Raw genomic sequence first — 21,854 nt, 5'->3', positions numbered from 1 at the left:
CCAGTTAGTCTAGACATTAATATGGCAAACATTTCTTCATCTGTGTCACAGCTGATTCTGTGCAGATAACATCTCATCATGTCCTCCCATTCACCGATGGGAAATAGATCTGTGTTGTCACCCTTGAAGTATGGTGGAGCTTTGGTGTCTGACTGAACAACAACCTTCAGCTGGGACTGGTCATTGCAGCTCGAGGGCACATTCTGGGGAGACTGTGGCTGGGTGGGGGCTGGCTGGTGCATAGAGTTAAGAGAGGATGTGATATTTTCCCCAATTTGCTTTGCTAAGTCAGTGATCAAGCTGCTCAACATGTCACTAGTGACAGCCTGGGTGTGTGTTTGGCGTTCGCAAGCAGCTGGTGTGGAGCTAGCTGCTGGCATTAATGGTGAGTGCATCACTGGCTGGTCTACAGTGTGGGCACCAATACCCGGGACTACTGGCCTACCCCTCCCAAAAACTTTGGAGCAATCTGATGACCCCTCCCCAAACCAAAGGTCATATTACTCCCCGCAGAGAACAGATCAGGCAAAGCGCTATCCACAGTTTCCTCACTTAACATGTTGGCCCAAGTGAGATATCACTGTTCAACAGCAAAAAAAAAACGAGCCTAACCCCCACACACAATTATGCAAAACTTCACAAAACAATGGAATGTGGGGAGAAGAAAAAAAACATCAAAGAATCAAAACACCATAGAAAATAAAATGTTGTTTTCTCCTCTCAATTAAAACAGGCTGTAAAAGCCAATATCAATAGAGAAAAAAAATTACAATCCGTGCCTGTATAATTTGAGGCAACAATATGAAACAGTGACAGAAATGATCACCTACGTATTTGCCCTTTAAGTTCACACGTGACAGAGATGCCTGCAAGCCAAATTACGGGGCAACGATAACACATGCGATATAAAAACCTGTGAGTCAAAGCGCAGGGCACAGGATTCTGGCACACAGCTGCAGAGAGGAGGCGGGAAAACAGCGGCAGCAGAAGGAGGAGGGGTGGATCGCGGATTGGCGATGTGACGGGTCAGCGGCACCAAGTGTAACCGGTGTGATTCTGCGTTGTGTCTGATAAAAAAGGTAAAAGAAAGAAAGACCTCCAAGTAAATAATTTGCCCACTCCAGCTCCTCTCCCACAGGGGAATTGTAGAAAAAGGGGTGGCATTTATTTTTACATTAAACATAAAATATGCATTTACACGTAACATATTTGACATAAGATAAAACAAAAACAACATGAAATCTGACATACCTGATAAAAAAGGTAAAAGAAAGAAAGACCTCCAAGTAAATAATTTGCCCACTCCAGCTCCTACGACCAAATACAGACAGTGGTGAAGAGGATTAGCTCAACCCACCACAGCTCCCAAGCTAGCAAGGAATACATATTCATGCTATCATTTATGGCGCCTAAAACACATTTATGACACACACATACTACACACTTATAACATCTTACAAAAACAGGCTCAATAATGACAATAACTGAATTAAAATCGCAATCATAAACATCAGGGTGGTTAAATATGAATTATGTGTGCTTTAAGGTGCTGGAAAGAAATGACACCCACCTCTCCCACAGGGGAATTGTAGAAAAAGGGGAGAGGCAAAAGGGGTACACTGTATTTATAGTATTGCACCAAAGAAGAAGAAAAGAATGAGGAGGGGCTCTAACTGATAATGAACACAACTACAGGCTTGGAGGTCCTAAAAGTCAGGTATAAAAGGAGAAGTTTGGGGGTTTAGAACACATTTTGTGTAATTATAACAATGTTATTTATGACTCTGCTACATATATCGATATAAAGGATATTGTCACATCTTATATCTCGTATAAAAATATATCGATATGTTTTAAAAACTCGATATATCGCCCAGCTCTACTACAAACCCTTAACTAATGTGTAGCAATGTTCAAAGGACACTAATATCCATGGAAGTGATTGTCAGTGATTGTCAGGGATCTTCTTTGGGTGACTACAAACACGCTGTATAAACACCAGTGTTACCTTGAAGACCAGGAAGTTGAACTTGGCAGCGTCGCGGCTGTTGTTGTAGTTGACAGACGGCGATGCATCGGGCACTAAGATGGTGACCGAATGATTCCTCTTCACCAGCTCCTCTATGATGTTCCGCATGTTCAACCAATGGCTGAACTCTCCCGGAAATGCCAGAACATGGCCACCATGTACCAGGGAGACGGGATGAAGGAGCAGGAGGGTGAGGGGAAGAAAAAGAAGAGGAAGAGACGTGGAAACCTGCATCATGTGTGAAACATGAGCAAATCCAGTCAGACTGAAACTGCATGTCCAGAGTCCAATCTGCTCAGAGGTCAGCTGCAGGTGAGAGCTGTGCTCTGATTGGATGACAACACAAAGCCTGAGGCAAACACAGAAACCTGTTTATTCATTGTCCTGCTGGACCTCACTCACAGTTTCTCAAGTTTTCTCATTTCTTAGAGGTTCATCAGAGTCAGTGCTCAGTTCAGATAACGTTTTTTACAGCAGGTGACTTTAACCACAGGCTCAGAACTGCAATTTTTTCATTATCAGACTTAGTCTGTGAAAATATAAATAAAGCCACTCACGGTAACTATGTTTGCTGAAAACCCTCTGCAGTGTGACTGACTCTAAGTAACATTTACATTTAGAGTAGTGAACCACACAGCAGCACCCAGGAAAAACTCCAGTACAGCAGTTTATTTCCACATCCTTTAGTTTTACAGGTTTCTCACTGTGATCAGGACCTTTCTGTCCAAGGAGACTTCTGCACAATCAACATGTATAGCCAGAATACACAGATACAGCGATTAAGAAATGCTGGTGCAGGTGTGACCTCTGATACATAAATATAATCTTTGAAAATGTTCCAGTGGAAAAGGAGAGCTTTATGTGAGCACTGTGTTTGACTGTAAGTGGATGTGATTGGTTAGTGTAGTAAACTCATAAAGACTGCACAATGCTGCTCTCTTCAGCTTGTGAGGGCAGACCATCCCGATTTTTACATACAAAGGTGAGCAGGGAAAGAATCACTTGTAATAAAAAAACCCAAAAACACTGAAGCTTCAACGTTTCTGTATAAAACTCATATTGATATGTGCTCAGCATTGTGATAAAATTTTATCTAGTATCCAACGAGTCATTAAATCTTCATAGAGATTTTAAAAATTCAATTTTATGACGTCAAAGAGTTCAGATATAAATATAAACTGCAAGCTTGAAATCCTCAGGTGACCTCATGAACAGCATGTTCTCAGTTTAATCAGAACGTGTTAGGCATGTCCAGGGATGGATCCCTGTGGAACACCATTAGTGATGGAAAGGGATTCTGAAATGTTTAGATATTAAGTCCTAATGAAGATGAAACCAGTTAATCTGTGTTTAACCTGTTAAACACAGATTAAATGCAATCCCCAAATAGGACTCAGGTGAGGTCAGTTTTCTGGGTGATTTTTAAGGAGTTTTCTAAACACTGGCATAGTCAGTTAATTTCAGTATCAGGCACAAAAAAAACCATGTTTGTTTTTATGTGTTAAATATTGTTTCAATCAGTAGTAAATGCTGGTCTGTAAATCAGGTCATGGGTTAATTTAAATATTCTCCCCCCTATGTTTTGTGCCTTGAACAGGGTCAGCTGATAATGTTTCCCATCTTTCGTACATAGTCTTGTTACTAGACTCTCCTTTGTAAATACCAACAGGACGGTGCAAACAGGAAATCTCTCTTCAGTCCTTCTTCTCTCTTCCTGCTCGCCGTCTGCACTGCCGCAGGATGCAGCGTATCCCCACCCACCACAAAGCAGCGACGGTCATCAAAGCGATCAGCAGGGCAGCACCGGTGTCCAAGCTGTGGTACTGGAACCAGTTCAGGTCGTATGATGCCAACCGCAGATGCCTAGCTCCACCGTGTCGCATCACAAACTCCACCCAGAAGACGGCGGTACTCAGTGGCGTTACTGGCTGGTCGCGGTGCACCGCTGACAGACGCTGCATGTTGGTCCTGTAGCTGTGCATGGTAAACAAACAGGAAGTCATATGACAGTTTCACTGTTAAACAGTAGTGCACTTTTATTGTGAAGGAATCAGGTCAAAGACAGGAAATGGGGCGACCGTGGCTCAGGGGGTTGGGAATCGCATCTGTAACCGGAAGGTCGCTATATAAATCCAATCCATTATTATTAAATAAAATGTTATTAAACAGGTCCAAATGTACAAAGATGAAACTATTAACAGGAAATATACAAACACAATTCCACACTAAAATCACCTTTACCTTGGCTGGTTTGTGACGACGTGCAGCGCCTCTGCCAGCTCCTCAGCTGTCAGATGGTTGAAGTCCAGGACGATGGCGGTGCCGAGGCGGCTCATACGGGCGAGATTATCAGGCTGATCGCCAAACAGCGGCACGCCCACCAGAGGCACGCCGTGAAACACAGCTTCATATAGACTGTTAGTGCCGCCGTGTGTCACGAATGCCTTTGTCTTTGGGTGACCTGAGGACAAAAAAAATACAGAGCTTTTATTGTGAAAGAACATCTTTTTGCAAATATTGATTATGTTAGTTGCCATTTCTGAGTCAAAACTTACCAAAGATTCTCACACTCAAATAAACACTTGGGCATCACTGAGAGTTAAAAACAGCCAAAATTCTTTCATCCTCAATGAAATGATCTGTTTGGCTTCTCTCACACCTGTTTAAATAAAGTTTAACATACAGGCATCCAAGATTTATAAAATTTAACAGAGTTTAAAGTTAACGGGAAGTCAGCTAGTTAGCTTCTATGTAAAGATACACCATGCACTGACAGAGATTTCTACCCCCCCCCCCAACCACCACCAAAAACATAAAATATACTGTTATCACTTCGGACATAAATGATAAGCCATCCACAGGAGGATTATCATCCACGCAGGAGGAGTCTGGACCTGGAAGGAGGCTTGGTATGTTGCCACTTAGCAAGTGAATAAGAGGCCTATTTGAGCTTTTATTTTGAAATTCCATGACATCATGAATGAGTCATACCCAGCAGGTCGTTCTGAGGGATCCAATCAGAAATCTTCGTGTTTGGAGCCAATGCAGTTGGAGCCTCGCCACGGTAACGCCAAATCACCTGAAAGGAAGAAAACACTCTTCAAGTCAAAGATGAAACAAACCATCTGAGCTTCTTCTGCCTGCAGGTATTTTTTGGATGATTATTGCAGAAAGTAATCAATGATGCAATCAATATCTGCTGACAGCCCAGTCCCTGATTGTTTGTCTGTGAGTAGGTGGAGCTTCTGACCTTCTGTGGGATCTGACCGAAGGCGGTGGCGATGATGTTAGCGTGCTGCATCGTCAGGTTGGTTACCATGGAGCCGAAGGAAGCCACAATTATGCCGGCATCACCTGAACTCTGCACAAATGCCTCCAGGTCCTGGAAGATGTGACATCATCATTACATCAACACTCACCTGTCCCATTTCAGAATAAAAGTGTGTGCAATCAGAGCTCACACCTCTGGCAGCTGATTGGCCGGTTTGCAGTGTAGACCGCCCACGTATTTGAAGTTTGGTGGGGTCGGCCGTGGCGTCTCAATGTCCCAGAACGTCCTGATGAGCCACACGTCGGCCTTCCCCATAGTCTCACACACACTGCTGGGAGTTCCTGTCCATACAGGAAAGAAGGGATATGACTTCAAAATAAAAGTTTGTACAGATTCAAAGTTATTTGGACAAGGATGGTTTCTATAATTCTGCATCTGTGCACCAATATAACGGACTTTACATCAAACCATCGAGATGTGACTAAGTGCAGTCTTCCAGCTTTAATTCAGGGTTTAACTTCAGTCTAACATTAACAGTTCATGAATTACAGACATTTTTTTACACAGTCCCTCATTCTCAGAGGATCTAAAAATAACGTTACAAACAAATTTAATTTTACATCAAAGGACAGTTCTCACTACTTGATGAAAATCCTTTGACTGATGAAGAACCCACAGATCAAATGCTGTCTCTTCCTCCAGCTGCTGCTGGTTTCTGCTCTCTGCCTTCAGTTTTGTACTTGAATGCTGAAATGTTGCTCTGCTGGTCTGAGATCAGCTGACTGACTCAGTCATTAAAGAGTATCTTTGGGTTGTTTTGCAGTTTGCTTTGGCTCATCATTGTCTGCTCTGTGAAGCTCAGTGTGATCAGTTCTACAGCATCAATATGAATGTGAGCAGAGAGTAAGACTGTCGTTGTGCTGGTTTTCATCTTTGATTTGTTTTCATACCTAATTACTAAGAGAAAGATCACGTGTGATCTCATTAGGATAGGGGTTTGTGTTGGTGTGTGGGGCTGTAGCCTGTAGGTTTATATTGTTAAATGCTGATTATGAGACAGTGTGTTTCAAATCATTTTACAGAGTAACATGAAAGTAACATAATGAGAATGTCTTTCTCCTGGGTGTAATTAAGTAATGTACTGCATTACTTTTAGGAAAAGTGTTCTGTAAGGGGAAATACCTCCAACATGCACAAACATGTGACCCACAGCATGTAATTAATTTGCATGAATGTAATGTCTTTGATTGCAAAATTCTTATCAATTCCCATCCCTAAGGAAGACAGTCTTTAACATCACATCCTCATATCTTAATCTTTGCAATCCTTATTTTCAGCTCACATCATGGAAAGTGTAGGTGTTTATTCCTTCAAATAAATACTGCTGTAACATCTTTGCTCTGTGGACCTCTGATTATTTTGGATGTGCTCAGATGGTTATCAGAAAGACATTAAGCCACCACTGCACTGTTCATCAGTGAGCTGTCTGAAGACTTTTGACATGAGTGTAAACATATCTGTGAGCTCCCAAAAAGTTGATTCTGTTCATCTTGAAATAGCCTTTCCAGTGGGAGAAATGTTACATCATCATCATCTAAGTGACTTCTTCAGCCTCAGCTGACTGCAGGCTTCCCCAACCTTATACATTTGCACAATGACTGAAACTAGCACCATTGACGAACAATGGCTGTAAGGTCAGTTTCTTGATCATTAATATGGACATTGTCATGATCATTGATTAAATGCAGATCCACAGTCTATTCAGACCTACAGGCCAGTGGACACTCTTTCAATGATGAGGATGTACACACCCTGGACAGGGAGGAACGCTGGTTTGAGCGCAGAGTCAAAGAGGCCAGGGAAAGACCATCTCTGAATCGAGGAGGGGGCCTAAGGATACATCTTTTGCCATCTTACAATGCTGTTTTTGCATTTATTCCCTAACTCTCTTTGAATGGTACTCATGGATCAATGATCAATGGTCACTAATGAATCATCAATGGTCTTTTTCAGTGGTTGTTGATCAATGGTCATGACGATTTGTATATTAATGATTATGAAACTGACCTCACAGCCCATTGTTCGTCACTAGTGCTAGTTTCAGTTATTATTCAAATATACTCTTTATAAGGTTGGGGAAACCTGCAGTCATCTAAGACTGAAGAAGTCACCTGAAATCGTCTTTCACCCACTGAAAACGTCCAGATGAACAGAATCAACGTTTTGGGATTTTCCTACCTGAATATTGAGCATGCATCCAGAAATTTCTGTGAGCTGTTATTTTAGTTAAACTCTGAATCAAAGCTGAATATCTGCCTTCAGTCACATAATGATAGTTTATTTAAACCCTGTGTGATGCCCTCAGAGTGGAGACATAACTCTTGACCGCTGACCTTTGATCTCCCTGTAGTATTGATCGAGCGTCAGCTTCCAGGTCAGTTCGCTTACTGCTGACGACCCCACATATATCACCATGTTGACCAGCCTCTCACTGAGTGTCATGTGGTCGTTGTATGAGAGAGGAGCTAACGGGACGTAGGATGGCGGTGCGGGGGCGTGGCCACAGTGTCGCTCAAAAACACTGCCGAAGCTGAAGCGCATTGAGATGATGAGTGGCACACTGAGCAAGTCTGCCACCAGGTCACCACACATTGCCATCGAGTCCTGCAAGATGACGTCAAAGCTGGTGTGGCGCAGAGTCGCCATCAGCTGCTTGTTCCTCAGCATTCCGTCACACTGCTGCCTCCCGAAGTCCAGGAAGTGCAGTATCCAGGAAGCCGTCTTTAGGAACTTCTGCAGTGGTGAAGACAAGTGCGCCTCATACATGGAGAAACGCATCAATTCCTGCATAAGGTCCAGATACTCCTGCCGGCTGTACGACACCTGCAGGAGGAAACACCTGATCAGGTCATTGATTCTATATCAGCTACGCCCAAAAAAAACAATGAAAAAAATGCTTTCCTCTGATTTTCAGGTCTGAAATGAGACAAACACGGAGAGGTGTCTGTGGGTAATCAGGGGGAAGGACGGGAAATTAAAGTTACTCAGAACCATTACTTCACAGTGATTGTCAGGGATCTTCTTTGGGTGACTACAAACACGCTGTATAAACACCAGTGTTACCTTGAAGACCAGGAAGTTGAACTTGGCAGCGTTGCGGCTGTTGTTGTAGTTGACAGACGGCGATGCATCGGGCACTAAGATGGTGACCGAATGATTCCTCTTCACCAGCTCCTCTATGATGTTCCGCATGTTCAACCAATGGCTGAACTCTCCCGGAAATGCCAGAACATGGCCACCATGTACCGGGGAGACGGGATGAAGGAGCAGGAGGGTGAGGGGAAGAAAAAGAAGAGGAAGAGACGTGGAAACCTGCATCATGTGTGAAACAACAAAAAGATCCTGAGTTTGTGAGCAAATCCAGTCAGACTGAAACTGCATGTCCAGAGTCCAATCCGCTCAGAGGTCAGCTGCAGATGAGAGCTCTGATTGGACAGCATGATTGGCCTGCTTCAAGGCAAACACAGAAACCTGTTTATCCATTGTCCTGCTGGACCTCACTCACGGTTTTTAGAGTCAGCTCAGGTAAAATGACACAGTAACACATATCACAGAATAAAACTTTAACCACAGCCTGAGCAGCTTCATATTCATCTCTCAGTCTGTGAGAATATTAAATATCAAGAGTCAGACTGTACATGAAACACACTCTTGCTTTAATCAGAGGCGGAGCCAGACATTTGAAACAGTAGTATGCATGTGGGATTCTTTTTTTTTTTTTTTGGGGGGGGGGGTAGAAATGACTGAGATCAATAGGCTCTGTTTTGAGTTTTGTTCAAAAACGAAGGACTTCATATAGGGAAAAAAATATCACATATGCAGGACACCTTAAACTAGGTTTTTAATTAAGCAGCAAGGCAGAACAAAGTCGGGCTGTATCAAGACACAAGGACTAAACCCCAATTCAACCAGACCCAGAACTGATCCGGAATTAAAACAGGACTACAACAGTTCAAACTCAGGACTACTGAGGACTTAACCAAGACAGAACCAGAATCAGAACTAGATGATAGTAGCACTAAAAATCATCATAGACCTGCACTACACTTATTTTTTAATTCTACTAAAGTCCACTATTTAGATTGAGAAAAGTTTATATAATTATTTAGCCTTGTTGTGCAAACAAGCCTGCATAACTTAATAAATATAGAATTTGAAAAATAACAAACCAAAAAAGAAACACTCGGTACGAGATACATGAGGACCTATGATACGGTGATACTTTTGGTAAACAACCATTTGACTAACATGTGTCTCACCTGCTCTTGTTCCCTCTCTCTTCTGTCCTCATTCTCCTCTCTCTCCCTCTCTGTTCCTCTCTCTCCCTCTTTGTGCTGACAATCATCAAATATACAGTTGAAACCAGATATTTACAAACTCTTCAGATAAAAACACTTTTTTAATTGTAACATCAAATCAGACTAAATGTTTATTTTTTTAGATAAATATAAAAAACATATTTGTTAACTGTAAGAGTAAAGAGAGAAACTGTCTGTATTTCTTAATTGCAAATGGCACCAAATTGTATTCAAAAGTGAGCCACACTTATGGAGCTCCACAATTCTTTTCCTGGTGTTTTGGTTGACATCTCTTGATGTTCCCATGTCACAGAAACAGGCTCTGTGTTTTGCCTTATATGCATCCACAGCTGTGGCACCAATTTACTCACATGGACTCTACTAACCTATCAGAAGCTTCTTCAGCTCAGAATGGAATCGTCTGGAGTTTCTTATTAATTAACAATAAACTTAGTGTATATGTACTCCTAAATCTGATGAAAGTGATAAAAAATAGAAGCTCTGTCTCTCTTTATTCTGACATTTAACTAATTCAAAAGATATTTCAATATTTATTTAACCAAAACAAAACAAGTTTACTCTAAATTGATGTTGTACAGTAAAAAAATGTTCTTGTGTTTTCCATAAAGTGTGTGTAAATATCTGGTTTAAACTGTGAATATACTGCTGTGTATTGAACTTCCTCTTGTTTTGCATAGAAATATACTGAACAACATACAAAGCACAATATATAAAATACTACCAGAGTTTTTTCTTTGAAAGAAGCCCCTTATGTCCATTCTTGTATATCAGTGCATTACTGAAACCGATTTATTTAGCCGTGGAGGGAAACAACTGAAAATATGAAATAAACACACATGTAAGCTAAGACTCTCTAAAGAAACAGCATTGTTGTTGTTCAGTTTTTCATTTCGCCATTTGTTGATTCACTCGAAGAGCAAGTAACGTAATATGGGTCAAGTGATCAGTTTGACATCAATCTTTCGTGATACACCGTCATATTTACATTATTTGTACAGTACGAATGACTTGCTTTGGTAACTGGTCAAACTTCAGTTCTCCTCTGTCTGCCTGGCTGCGCTTCTCTAACAGCGCACTCGCAGGCAGCAGCTGCCCCGCCCCGTCTGAGCTCAGATCATACCAATATTAGGGGGGATTTACGCACAGTTGTAAATTCCCACAGTGTGCTCTATGTGCTTCTAATATTGTGTGTAGTTTTTGTTTTATACAGTTGTCAGCCAGGCATCTAACTATGAAAAAATTACACTCCAAAAGACCCCGGGCTTCTGAAAAAACAACCCGGGCTTAAGCCCAGTAAGCCTCCCAGCTCCGCCACTAGCTTTAATCACACTCTCATCTGCAGAAACTCAACACTGCAGCTTTCATGAACACTTTTTCTGATCTGCTTTAAAATGGATGATAAGTAAAGACAATACATCTGAGAGCTCAAAGCGCCGCACTGCAGGCGTCACAGACACACACACACACAGCCGCTTCCTGTTCTTTCAAGAGCTTTTATTTTGAAGTTTCCGGCGGAAGTTCCTCGGTGTAACTGCTGCTAGCTTCCTGTCGACCTGTGTGGTGCAAACAGAGGTTCCGAAAGTGGACAGGGCGGACGGATTCCGCATTTCCGTTTAACCGACTAAAATGGGATCTGAGAGGACTTAACGGAACCTGAAGGATCCGCCGGGCTAAAGCCAGGTAAACACAGCGGTTAAAAATTTCTCGGTTTGTCCCGGGCTGACAGCCTCCCTCATAGTAAAGCCTGCTAACGCAGCTAGCCGCTGTTAGCTCAAACACTTTACTAATTTTCCCAAATCTCGTTTTTTCCCCACTTTGACCCTCACCGTTCCCGCCTCGTGACTTCCCTTGATGTAACGTCACATGAGTTCCGCTCTGACGAAATAGAAAAACGTCAGGTGAGCCGTTAGTCAGTTGACTGAAAACGGGTAACAGGAATATTTCTGGGTGTTCTGTAAGTCTCGCGAGAAAACGTGAAGCTGTGACATCTCATTATTTGTATTCCACCTGCCGATTGCTCATCAGACTACCACAAAATAGAACTTTACATTTACAGTTAAGACCTAAGTGTAAGTGCGGTCATTTAATCCTGAAGGGGACATCTTTGTCCCCACGGTAACCTCACAGGTGAGTTCCCTCTGATGATGTAACATTTACCCAAGCTTCCTGTTTGGCTGTATGAATAAAGTGTAATTCAACTGAAAGGTACAGTGAGGTGATTTGTGGAGTGTATGCAGAATGGCAGGTAAAGCTCTGCCTTTATGTATCAGGGGAAGATGGATCAATTAGAGATTATCAGTGAAATCAAGAAGGTCAATCAGATCAATTGGAGATTGTTTCAAGCGGGCTGTGGTCATGTGACCTGTGCTCTCTGATGGAGTGTCAGCCATGCATTCAGGGTACAGCTGGGCGAGGAAAATATAATATGATATATATATACATACATACATATACATATATGTGTGTATCATGATATGTCTTGAGCCTCCAGCGCCCTCGGTACCGGGGACAAAGGGGGTGAGCTGCAGTTTAAGTCTCCATGAATTTTGTTTTTTTACGTAAATAGCTACATGTGTGGTATCCACAGAAACCTCGGAATCTCAGCTAAAAGCTCATACAAACCATTTCTACAACCACCAAACACAGCGAAAATAACAAACAATTAAAAGAGCAGTCATGTAATTTCACAACATGTGCCCAACCACAAACAATGAAGCTACGAACTCACTCGACTTCATATAACCAAGCAAATGGCACGTTGTCTAAAAGCAGAGATGTCGCAGATTCCAAAGCTGCACGTTTTGTCACGCTCCGACCAAAATTCACTGAACCAGCTGCAAAAGAAGACCATAAATATACTTCACGTTCGATAAACAATAACATGGAATCAGGCTTACTGTGCAGTTTTTCTTTGTTTCTCTCGCCGATATGTAGCTCATATAAAAGCTGGCTTATCTAAAGTTTTCTTTGGTGTGTGGGGAGACGTTCATGTGCAGAGTTTAAAACATTCTTAATTTTGCAGTGGATGACTTTCCAGCTGGTGGAATAGATTAGTGGTACTGCTATCTTACGTGGCAATAGTTTAACAGCATGTTTTGCAAATTACCACATTTTGTTTGATATCCTCATAAAATCCAAACGACAGCGAGTCTCATTCTCTCACTTAAGTGAAATTCCCACTGTCGCCATATTTTTCCCTATCTGGTAGTATATAAACACACATGCTCAATGCAGTGTGCTGGGTAGAAAATTTTCCAGTTGGGAGGGGGATTATTGATGCATTCGCAGCATTTGGGAGAAAAAAAATCAGCGAATTACGTGCAGACAGCTTAATATTTCCATGACAACCTATACTCGATGGTTATGATAAAGCGATTTTAACCATCAATGCAGTCATCTCAGAAATAATGAGCTCCTCTTCCAACCCATCAGGACTCTCAGTGGCCATTTCACAGTACTCAAGTACACAAGACCGTAGTTGTGTACAGACAGATCTGGGGCAGCAGGTTGAGGGTCGCAGATGCCAACAGACTCAATAAACTGATCCACAAGGTCAGTAATGCTGTGGGGATGGAGCTGGACTCCCTTAAGGTGGTGTCGGAGAGGCATATGCTGTCCAACATAAGGACAATGCTGGACAATATCTCCTATCCACTGCATGATGTGCTGGCCAGTCATAGGAACATGTCACAGTACACTAGGGTTTGCCATATTATACGTTCACGGTAATACCAGTGCAATGTTAGGCAACGATAAGAAAATGAAATATCGCGATAATATATGGGTAAAACACGCATGTGCAGTGCCTTTGTTTTCATATGCACATGTCTGAAAAAGCATGGCGGTAACAGAGAATGAGAAGGGAGAAAGCGGATCGTTGAGTGAAACGGATGAACCAGAATTTGTTTGTAAAAATGGTGACACTTCAGTGATGTGGAACTGATTTGGTGTTTGTCCGTCAGATACACGACAAAGCACTTTTTTTTTTTTCTGCAATGCAAGCGGCCGCCGTTATTGCCGTATTTGCCGGACTAAGGTGCTCGTAAATCTGGGTCCTAAACTCAGTCTTCTTCAGGTCCCAAAGTCAAACGAACACTGCAGCATCACTGAGAGTTAAAAAAAACTGTCTAAATTCATTCATCTTTAATAAAATGATCAGCATTGCTGCTTTACCAGGTGTAACTATGAAGTTTAACATCCAGGCATCCATGAAAACAGAATTTATTACGTTTAACAGAGTTAGAAGTTAGCAGGAAGTTAGAAGTTAGCTTGCTAGTTTTGGTAGTTATCTAAGCATGATATAGCATGTTCTGACTGAGAGATTTCTTTTTTTTTTTTCTTTTTTTTTTCGTGTCCCGTTTGGATCTTTAGCCATCAGAATTGTTGTCTTAAGGCCAAGAAAGATGCCAAGCGGATTTATTTTACCAAGTGGATCATCATGGCCTTGCCATATTGGTCCATTTGATTGACCTTTATTATAATTATGAATTAATTTTATTTTCAGTTGCTACAAACGGGACGGACATGACTGGGGGATAGGACAGGGAGAAAGAATGAAAGAAAGAGAGGGAGAGAAAGAAAACCAAAGGGGAGAAGAGACGGTGAGAAGGGGGGGAAGAAAGAAAAAAAAAAAAACCTGCATACCTGTGTGGATCAGCATGCTTGCATTCCAAAGGTTTCTCCATGTAACGATCTGCTAGGGAGTGTGGGGACTGAGAGATTTCTGAAAAAAATCAAACGTACAGCTCTGCTATCACTTCCAACATAAATGAAGACAGGAAACTGAACAGCAGTGACATTTGTAAGGTTACTGAAGTTGGGCTAGCTGGTATATAATGATGTGCTATGTGATTGCTAGCGACACAGCTATGTTAGCATAACATAAACAGTGAAGCTAGAGGATGAACGCTAACACTTTTCCACTCGATAAAAGTTAACGTGAAGGTTCCTGATGGTTAGAGACAAATGCAATCGCATAAACGGACCAAATTTCAGTCAGGAGAACAACTGAGATAATCCATCCACAGGTTAGTCATTAATATACTGCAACAACATGGGAATAGAGCAGCTGTGATCGAATACAGCATTAATGAATCAAAGGTACAGAAGTGGAGGAAGCAAGAAGAATGAGTTGAATAAAGTTTGACTCATCTGACTGCTTTGTTTTGCTTAATATGCCTTATAATCTCGTGCACCTTATGGTCCGAAAAATACGTATTTTACTTTTTTATTTGGCACACTGCAGTTGAATGTTGCAAAGCACCTCTTTTTAACTTCAGTGGATATTATACATGGTTATGCTTAGGATATGTCAGCCCATTTCTACTGGAAATGCCTTTTGGTTAAACATTCAGCAAGGAATTTGCATTTGCACTGTTAAATTTTTATATAGCTTTAATACACATAAAAAACAACTGCTTGTTTAAGTGAGAATAAATGGATTATTTTTTTTTTGCACTAGTAAAGTTGTGGAGTTGTATTTTGTCTCGCATGAATTATATCGTCAGTTATATTGTTATCGCAAATTTTCAAATATATATCGTGATAAATATTTTTGGCCATATCTCCCTGCTCTACAGTACACAGTGCAATAGTTGCACCCTTTTGGACATCCTCTACAGTGAAAATAACAAAGTTTTAAAGTTTTCTTATATTTGTAACTTTGTAATATACGGTATTATTTAATTTAGTTCAGTCTGTTACTGTTATTATCTTGGAGCGACTGTAACCACACAATTTCCTCAGGGATTTATAAAGTATTCTGAAAAGTATTGAAAACAGTGTGCCAGGAGTCAGGGGTTCTTACTGGTTCTAGTGACTCTCAACCTCCCAGTCAGCTGACAGCTGGTGGGGTGACTACATTGCCTGAAAACATCAGAGCACTTTTGCACATAGGTGACGTCTTGATAAATCGAGCAGATATTTGAAGCTTACATGTCTACATTCTCACATGAAAATATCTTAAAAGTTTATTTCGTGTCACAGCACCAGTCATATATTCAGGGGTGCACATAAGTGGTCCGTAGGTGTGCATTCGCTGTCAAAATAAAAGACACGCACCAGATAAGAAGTTGCAACGCGCGTTTGCGTACATATAAAAGGCAGTGTTTTTGTCCACTAGAGTGGGATTTTCACGGCACATTCTGCACCACATCTCTGTGCGTTCATCATCTGTTTGAAGCCAGCTCACCTCCTGCAACCACTTTTCCGAGAATAAACGCTTCTTTTGTGGTTCGGACTCCTTCTGACATTTCTTTGGAGGTGGAGGAAAACCAAAGTAATTGCTTAAAGGAGCTTGCTTCTTCGACATCTTTAAGAGTTCTAAATAAATGTGTGTCCTCCTCCAGAAAATCTTATGTACGCAAACGCGCGTTGCAACTTCTTATCTGGTGCGTGTCTTTTATTTTGACAGCGAATGGGCACCTGCGGACCACTTATGTGCACCCCTGAATATATTAAACTTTCCTCACAGATTTAGCCGCTTTCCATCATCATTGCTGCTTTTAATAATAATAATAATAATAACTTTATTTATAAAGCGCTTTCAAACAAAGTGCTGTACAACTATTTGAAACTAAAAAGATAAAAAAATAAAATAAAAGTGATACATAGCAATACAGGTAAAAGACACAATACAAGTTAAAAATAATAAAAATTTAAAAACTAAAAGCCATAGAATTAAGACATGTAAGATGGGGTGAACAAATGTGTCTTCAGCTTAGTTTTAAAAACCTCCACAGAGCATGCCTGCCTAATATCTTGAGGGAGGGTGTTCCACAGAAACGGGGCACGAAAAGAAAAAGCACGCTCTCCAATTGTCTTTTTTCTGGCTCTAGGAACCTTTAGAAGGCCAGAGTCCTGATATCAAAGAGCACGGGATGGAACGTAAAGATGTAAAAGGTCGGAGAGGTATGAAGGTGCCAATCCGTTTAAAGCCTTGTAGATGAGCAGCAGGACCTTAAAATCTGCTCGAATCTGACAAGGTAGCCAATGAAGAGAGTTCAGTACAGGGCTAATGTGCTCAAATTTCCCAGTTCTTGTTAAAATGCGAGCAGCTGCATTTTGCACCATCTGTAGACCTCTAAAACCTTTCTTTGGTAGCCCAGAAAGAAGAGCGTTACAATAATCAATACGTGAGGACACAAATGCATGGACAAGAACCTCTGCAGTGTCGCTTGACAAACCTTGTCTGATTCTGGCTATGTTCCTCAAATGATAAAAGGCGGTCTTTGTTATCTCTTTTACATGAGATTCAAAGGAGAGCACCATGTCGAACCACACGCCCAAGTTTGTCATCAATTCTCAAGATGAAATTTTGGGACAAGTGCTGAAATTTGTGTGGCCCAATGACCATCAGCTCTGTTTTATCAGTATTTAGGAGCAAGAAATTATCTGATAACCAGCCCTTAATTGCAGATAGACAAGATTCTAGTTTAAAGACTTCAGCACAATTTTCAATGGTTAAAGGAACATAAAGCTGCAGGTCATCAGCGTAACAATGAAAGGTTACATTAAAAGAACGTAGAAGAAGAGGCAGCAGGTACATAGAAAACAGCAATGGTCCAAGTACAGAGCCCTGAGGGACCCCATGCCTCACTGCACAAGTCTCGGAGAGATCATTTTTAAAACTAACAGTCTGAGACCTCCCAGACAGGTAAGATCTCAGCCATGATAAAACATTTCCTGTAATTCCAGTAAAATGTTCAAGCCTATCTAATAAAATGCAGTGATCCACAGTGTCAAACGCAGCACTTAGATCCAGCAGTAATAAAACTGAAGTGCGATCATTGCCTGCATTTACCAGCAGATCATTTACATGTACCACTTTTACTAAAGCTGTTTCTGTGGAGTGATTTGGTCTAAAAGCAGACTGAAATGGTTCGAACAGATTGCTTGTTGACAAATGCTCAGTGAGCTGCTTAAAAACCACTTTTTCAAAGACTTTAGATAAAAAAGACAGATGTGAGATGGGTCTATAGTTTGCGACCATGTCAACATCCAGTCCAGGCTTTTTCAAGATAGGCACTACCACAGCTGATTTAAAACATTCAGGGAAGACTCCAGTTGTCAATGAAGTATTTAAAAGAAACAGAATGTAGGGTCCTAATGCTGACCACAGTTCCTTTATAGCCCAGGCTGGTAGAGGATCCAAAGAACAGGTTGTACATCGAGCTGCTTTTACAACCTTAGTTAATCCAGACAGAGAAATAACCTTGAAGTCAGAGAACAGTTTATCAACACCAACAGGCAAAGCAGCCGAGTAGTCTAATGAAAAGCTTGAGGAGGGAGTTACCTGATTTCTAAGTGTTTCAGCCCTGTCTCCGAAAACGTAAGAAAGTCATGAGCTATCAAATTAGAACAGCAGAGCGTTGACTTACTCTCTGTAAGTTGCGACACTGTGTTGAATAAGAGTTTTGAGTTATGTTTATGACTCATGATGAGATTTGAGAAATAATTTGCTTTCGCTTTCGACATCGCTGATTGAAGAGAAGACAATGAGTCCTTCCAAGCCTGGAGAAATACTTCTAGTCTGGAAGATCTCCAGTGACACTCTGCTTTTCTACAATTTCTTCTCAAGTTCAAGAGCTCCTCATTTAGCCAAGGCATAGGGTTCCTTTTTTGACATTTTAACTTCTTTACGGGAGCAACAGAGTCCAGTAGTTCAAGAAGTGTATTATTAAGATTCGCAGTCAAGGTGTCCACACATAACTCCTGGGTAAAAATAGGGTCCGACACATCAGGTAGATGTAATTTAACTCCAAACAATGCTTCAGGGCTAATATAACGAGATGATCTGAGGGGCAATCTTCCCCTCGCAGAAGCTGGAGATTTAGGGATTAAAATATCAAATAAAATTGCTGAGTGGTCTAAGATAGGTAAAACACAATTTTCAGTCATTGATACATTCAATCTGTAACCCAAGACAAGGTCTAGGGTGTGGTCCTTATGTGTTGCCCCTTAAACAAATTGTGTGAAGTTTAAGGAATCAATTACATTTAAGAAATCTTTGACCAGGGGTTTATCCTCACAACACAGATGAATATTAAAGTCTCCCACTATAAGAATTCTTTCATAGTGAGCGATAAAACATGTCAAGAAGTCTGAAAATTCCGAAATAAGCAAGTCATTATATTTAGGTGGACGATAGATGACTATAATTAGAACGACGGGACAGCTTAAAGTCAGGAGTTGGGACTCAAATGAGGTAAAAATACCAGGACTTTGTATCTGGTATTGTATCTTTGTATCTGTTTAAGTTTCAGACGAAATGCATTCTGGGATACTCGTTGCACCAAGTCCACACAAGTCATCACTAAGAATGCTTGATAAAATGGGCGGAGCACAAAAACACATTTAGGCATTTTTAGCGTACTTGACTTGATGCGTGCTTTGAATAGAGATTGACAGACCACGTGACTTTCGTGCATTGCATGCCAGGAACTCGTGGTAAAACAATTCAAGTACCGCATCAAATGCAAGCATTTGAAGCTCCGCAAAAACGTTCATTCTCCGGTTCCAATACTTTCTTGCTTTTTCTTTGCCCCCCAAAAAAGGTATGTACAAAACGAAGGAGAACAATGCCGGTCCGTACAAAGACAGACTTGATGAAAAGTCAAAGAAAAGATACGAGGAAAAAAATCAAAGGAGTGAAAGGGTCAGACCCTTACGAGCACACAGAGTGGACAAAAGACGTTAACGTGCTGCCCAACTTTCACCACGCTCATATTTATAATTATACGTTCTTGGAGTGAGTGCATACACTCATGAAGTTTAGAAACTTCAGGTCACTGCAACAAGCCCAGGTACAGTTTACCGACGGATGGGTACAGGACCTTGAAACGCACCGTGTAGAACGAACCAGTCTCACAAATCGTCTTCATAAATACACATTCATTAACCATTTATTAATAGAACCTTTAAGCTCAACGGTAATTAATTAGTAGTGGAAATAATTTCTGGTACGCATTACAGAAATGCAGTGACAATAATATTGTATGCTGTAATCGTACTGGGCAATTAGTGATACAAAAAACCAGTTTTATCCTTTGAATAAAAGTATGTGTTTTTGTCAATGTACCATGGTAATAACAGAAGTGAAACGCAATATTGTGTCAGGACAATTCACTATTTATGCACAATAAACAAAGGAGCATAGCGCGACAATTTCTGTTCAGCGCCAGACTTGCTTGTAACCTATATCACCAATTATGTTAAGAAAAATGACGCATTAACTACAACAGCAGACTGACCTTTGTGTAAATGCTTGGAGCAGACTAACCTGTGAGCTGGAGTGTTCTGGGACGTTATATTTGGTCTTTGAGTGGCTGCAATCCAGGCCATCCGTTGGCTCTTTGTTACTTCGGAAACATGGCTTGAACAATTTCTCTTTAACGACGTAATCCGATAACAACTGATCTCTTTACCCGTCAGCTTCCCGTGGCTGTCATGCGACCGGCTATTGCAGTTAATAATACAACGGCTTCTTGACATTTTTGTGTTTCTTTTTATCGCTGTGTGACTGATTTAAATTGAAAGTCTGTGTGCGCTAGTACCTCTTGCCACGAGTTCTCAGAATCCTTTGCGGTTTTACCCCTGAATGACCTTACATTTTCAATCTCTATTGGAAGAATACAACTGATGGCGTTTCACAAGTCCATAGGAACACAAGTACAAATATTGAAAAACAGCCAGTGTTTGTGAATAATGATGAAATGAGATCAGTTCATGAACATTTCGAGTCTGCTGCATCACTGCAACATCAACTGACTCTGATCGTTGCATTTAAGGTCAAAGGCCAAACCAGGATTCAGTTTCATCTGTTCTAAACGATGAGCACAGACAGATTTATATCAAACTTTATTCAGTCTGTGATGATAACAGTTGATTTCAGTCAGTACTGATGTGTGTCCTCTGAATTTAAACTGAGCCTCTGACGTCTGTTTACCTGTTGCCGTGGTGAATCACAGTATCAGAGCTACATTGATGATTGCTTCTTGTCATTAGTATACTCATAGCTGATTGGTCCACCTCTGAGCTGTTGTTGCTAGATGTGCTGTGATGGATGGAGGACAGACACAGCTGCAAGATCTGTCCTAATACGTCAAGATACTAGTGATGGAATTTCCGGCTCTTTTTAGAGAACCAGCTCTTTCAGTTCGGCTCACTAAAAAGAGCCGGCTCTTTCGGCTCCGAACCGGCTCTTCAGGTTGGTTTTTTTGCTTTAATTAATTTATTATTAACAATAATATAAAATTATGCACAAAAGGAATTACTAATGTAAAAAAAAAAGGTTTTATTTATATATGTTTATATATAAATAAATGCGGTGGCCCCTAGAGACAAAACACGTACAAACTCCAAAACACATTTCTAGCATGAACTGAACTTTCAAAACAGAGCTACCTAGATCCTTTAAATTACACAATTGAAAGCATAAAAGCATATGTGTATTGTTTGTGTATTTATACACAAGCATTCATATATATATAGTCAAAAAAAAAAAAAAGTTCATTTACCTGTTATTACTACACACCAAATACGGTCGTTGGTACTTGCTGGCTTGTGTAGCCACTAGGTAACAAAAGCTCAACACTGCCCCTAGCATCCTGGAGCACTTCTGTTGTCTTTTGTACGTGTTTTGAGTTTTTATGTGTTTTTACTTGTTTTGGAGTTTGTGCTTCAGAGTTCGTACGTGATTTGAAGTTTGTATGTGCTTTGTCTGTAGGGGCCACCATAAATATACTTTTATTTATTCACTCCACATAAAATGTAATAAATAAATCATATAATACAAAAATCAACTATTCACATTTCAACTTTTAACTATTTAAATTTTCAGCTTTTTCCTTTTACAAATTTAAAGTGAAACAACACAAAACACTGCAAACCACAACACAATTAAATATAAATTATAATATGAAAACAAAAAGAACATACATATTCTCTGTCATATGGACCTGCATGAATAAAATTTCTGAATCCTTTATCATCTGCAACTGAAAATAGTTGTGAATAATTACTATACCTTTCTAATGTGACAGTGTTGTCCCTGGCTCTCTTTCTCTCTCTCTTCCTCCCGCTTTGTTCCTGTGCTACTGAGTGTAACTACCGTCCCCTCCCCCCTCTTCCCAGCGTAAAGCACAAGGCTCGCATAGTGAGTGAAGCGGAAAAAAAG

At 40.8% G+C, this 21,854-nt stretch overlaps 3 protein-coding genes and 1 long non-coding RNA gene across 11 annotated transcripts in view; 2 read left to right on the top strand and 2 right to left on the bottom strand.

Moving 5' to 3' along the window:
• The window catches only part of LOC147325336 (UDP-glucuronosyltransferase 2A2-like), a 36,046-nt gene extending 32,494 nt beyond the window's left edge, over positions 1–3,552 (bottom strand). The window contains exons 1-2 of one of the 3 annotated variants that reach the window (XM_086299812.1): positions 2,009–2,220; positions 914–1,127 (exon numbers count right to left, since the gene is read on the bottom strand). In XM_086299812.1, the coding sequence (XP_086155938.1) occupies positions 914–1,127; positions 2,009–2,076 (282 nt within the window). In that variant the 5' untranslated portion in view covers positions 2,077–2,220. Of the gene's footprint in view, positions 1–913; positions 1,312–1,570; positions 1,788–2,008 lie in introns of those variants that run through there. The other 2 variants (XM_086299811.1, XM_086299813.1) reach the window with 2 other exon arrangements.
• The window catches only part of LOC147325335 (uncharacterized), a 17,018-nt gene extending 10,324 nt beyond the window's left edge, over positions 1–6,694 (top strand). The window contains exons 2-4 of one of the 2 annotated variants that reach the window (XR_015130312.1): positions 2,117–2,341; positions 3,699–5,175; positions 5,266–6,694. This is a non-coding gene — a long non-coding RNA (uncharacterized LOC147325335). Of the gene's footprint in view, positions 1–1,886; positions 2,342–3,698; positions 5,176–5,265 lie in introns of those variants that run through there. The other variant, XR_015130311.1, reaches the window with a different exon arrangement.
• Positions 3,695–14,413, bottom strand: LOC147325334 (UDP-glucuronosyltransferase 2A2-like). Of its 2 annotated transcripts, XM_086299815.1 has the most exons (8): positions 14,324–14,413; positions 8,424–8,672; positions 7,694–8,183; positions 5,493–5,641; positions 5,280–5,411; positions 5,021–5,108; positions 4,271–4,490; positions 3,695–4,003 (listed from the first exon to the last, which is right to left on the bottom strand). In XM_086299815.1, exons 2-8 carry the CDS (start codon positions 8,550–8,552, stop codon positions 3,724–3,726), a joined length of 1,488 nt encoding a protein of 495 aa, XP_086155941.1. In that variant the 5' UTR covers positions 8,553–8,672; positions 14,324–14,413; the 3' UTR covers positions 3,695–3,723. The 2 variants fall into 2 exon arrangements, with proteins under 2 accessions (XP_086155941.1, XP_086155940.1); XM_086299814.1 differs by lacking the exon at positions 14,324–14,413 and having other exon boundaries at positions 8,424–8,756.
• Positions 11,180–21,854, top strand: part of LOC147325333 (uncharacterized) — a 24,121-nt gene continuing 13,446 nt past the window's right edge. For 2 of the 4 annotated variants that reach the window (XM_086299810.1, XM_086299807.1), the window contains exon 1: positions 11,181–11,359. The gene's annotated coding sequence lies outside the window, so the exon portion shown is untranslated. Of the gene's footprint in view, positions 11,360–11,448; positions 11,578–21,854 lie in introns of those variants that run through there. The other 2 variants (XM_086299808.1, XM_086299809.1) reach the window with 2 other exon arrangements.

The sequence above is a fragment of the Aulonocara sp. 'chitande type north' Nkhata Bay genome, linkage group LG7 (assembly GCF_057382095.1).
Source record: "Aulonocara sp. 'chitande type north' Nkhata Bay isolate Kocher_YH1m ecotype deep benthic linkage group LG7, A_spYH_male_GT1.1, whole genome shotgun sequence".
Taxonomy (NCBI): domain Eukaryota; kingdom Metazoa; phylum Chordata; class Actinopteri; order Cichliformes; family Cichlidae; genus Aulonocara; species Aulonocara sp. 'chitande type north' Nkhata Bay.
This window is presented reverse-complemented; position numbering and strand designations above follow the sequence as displayed.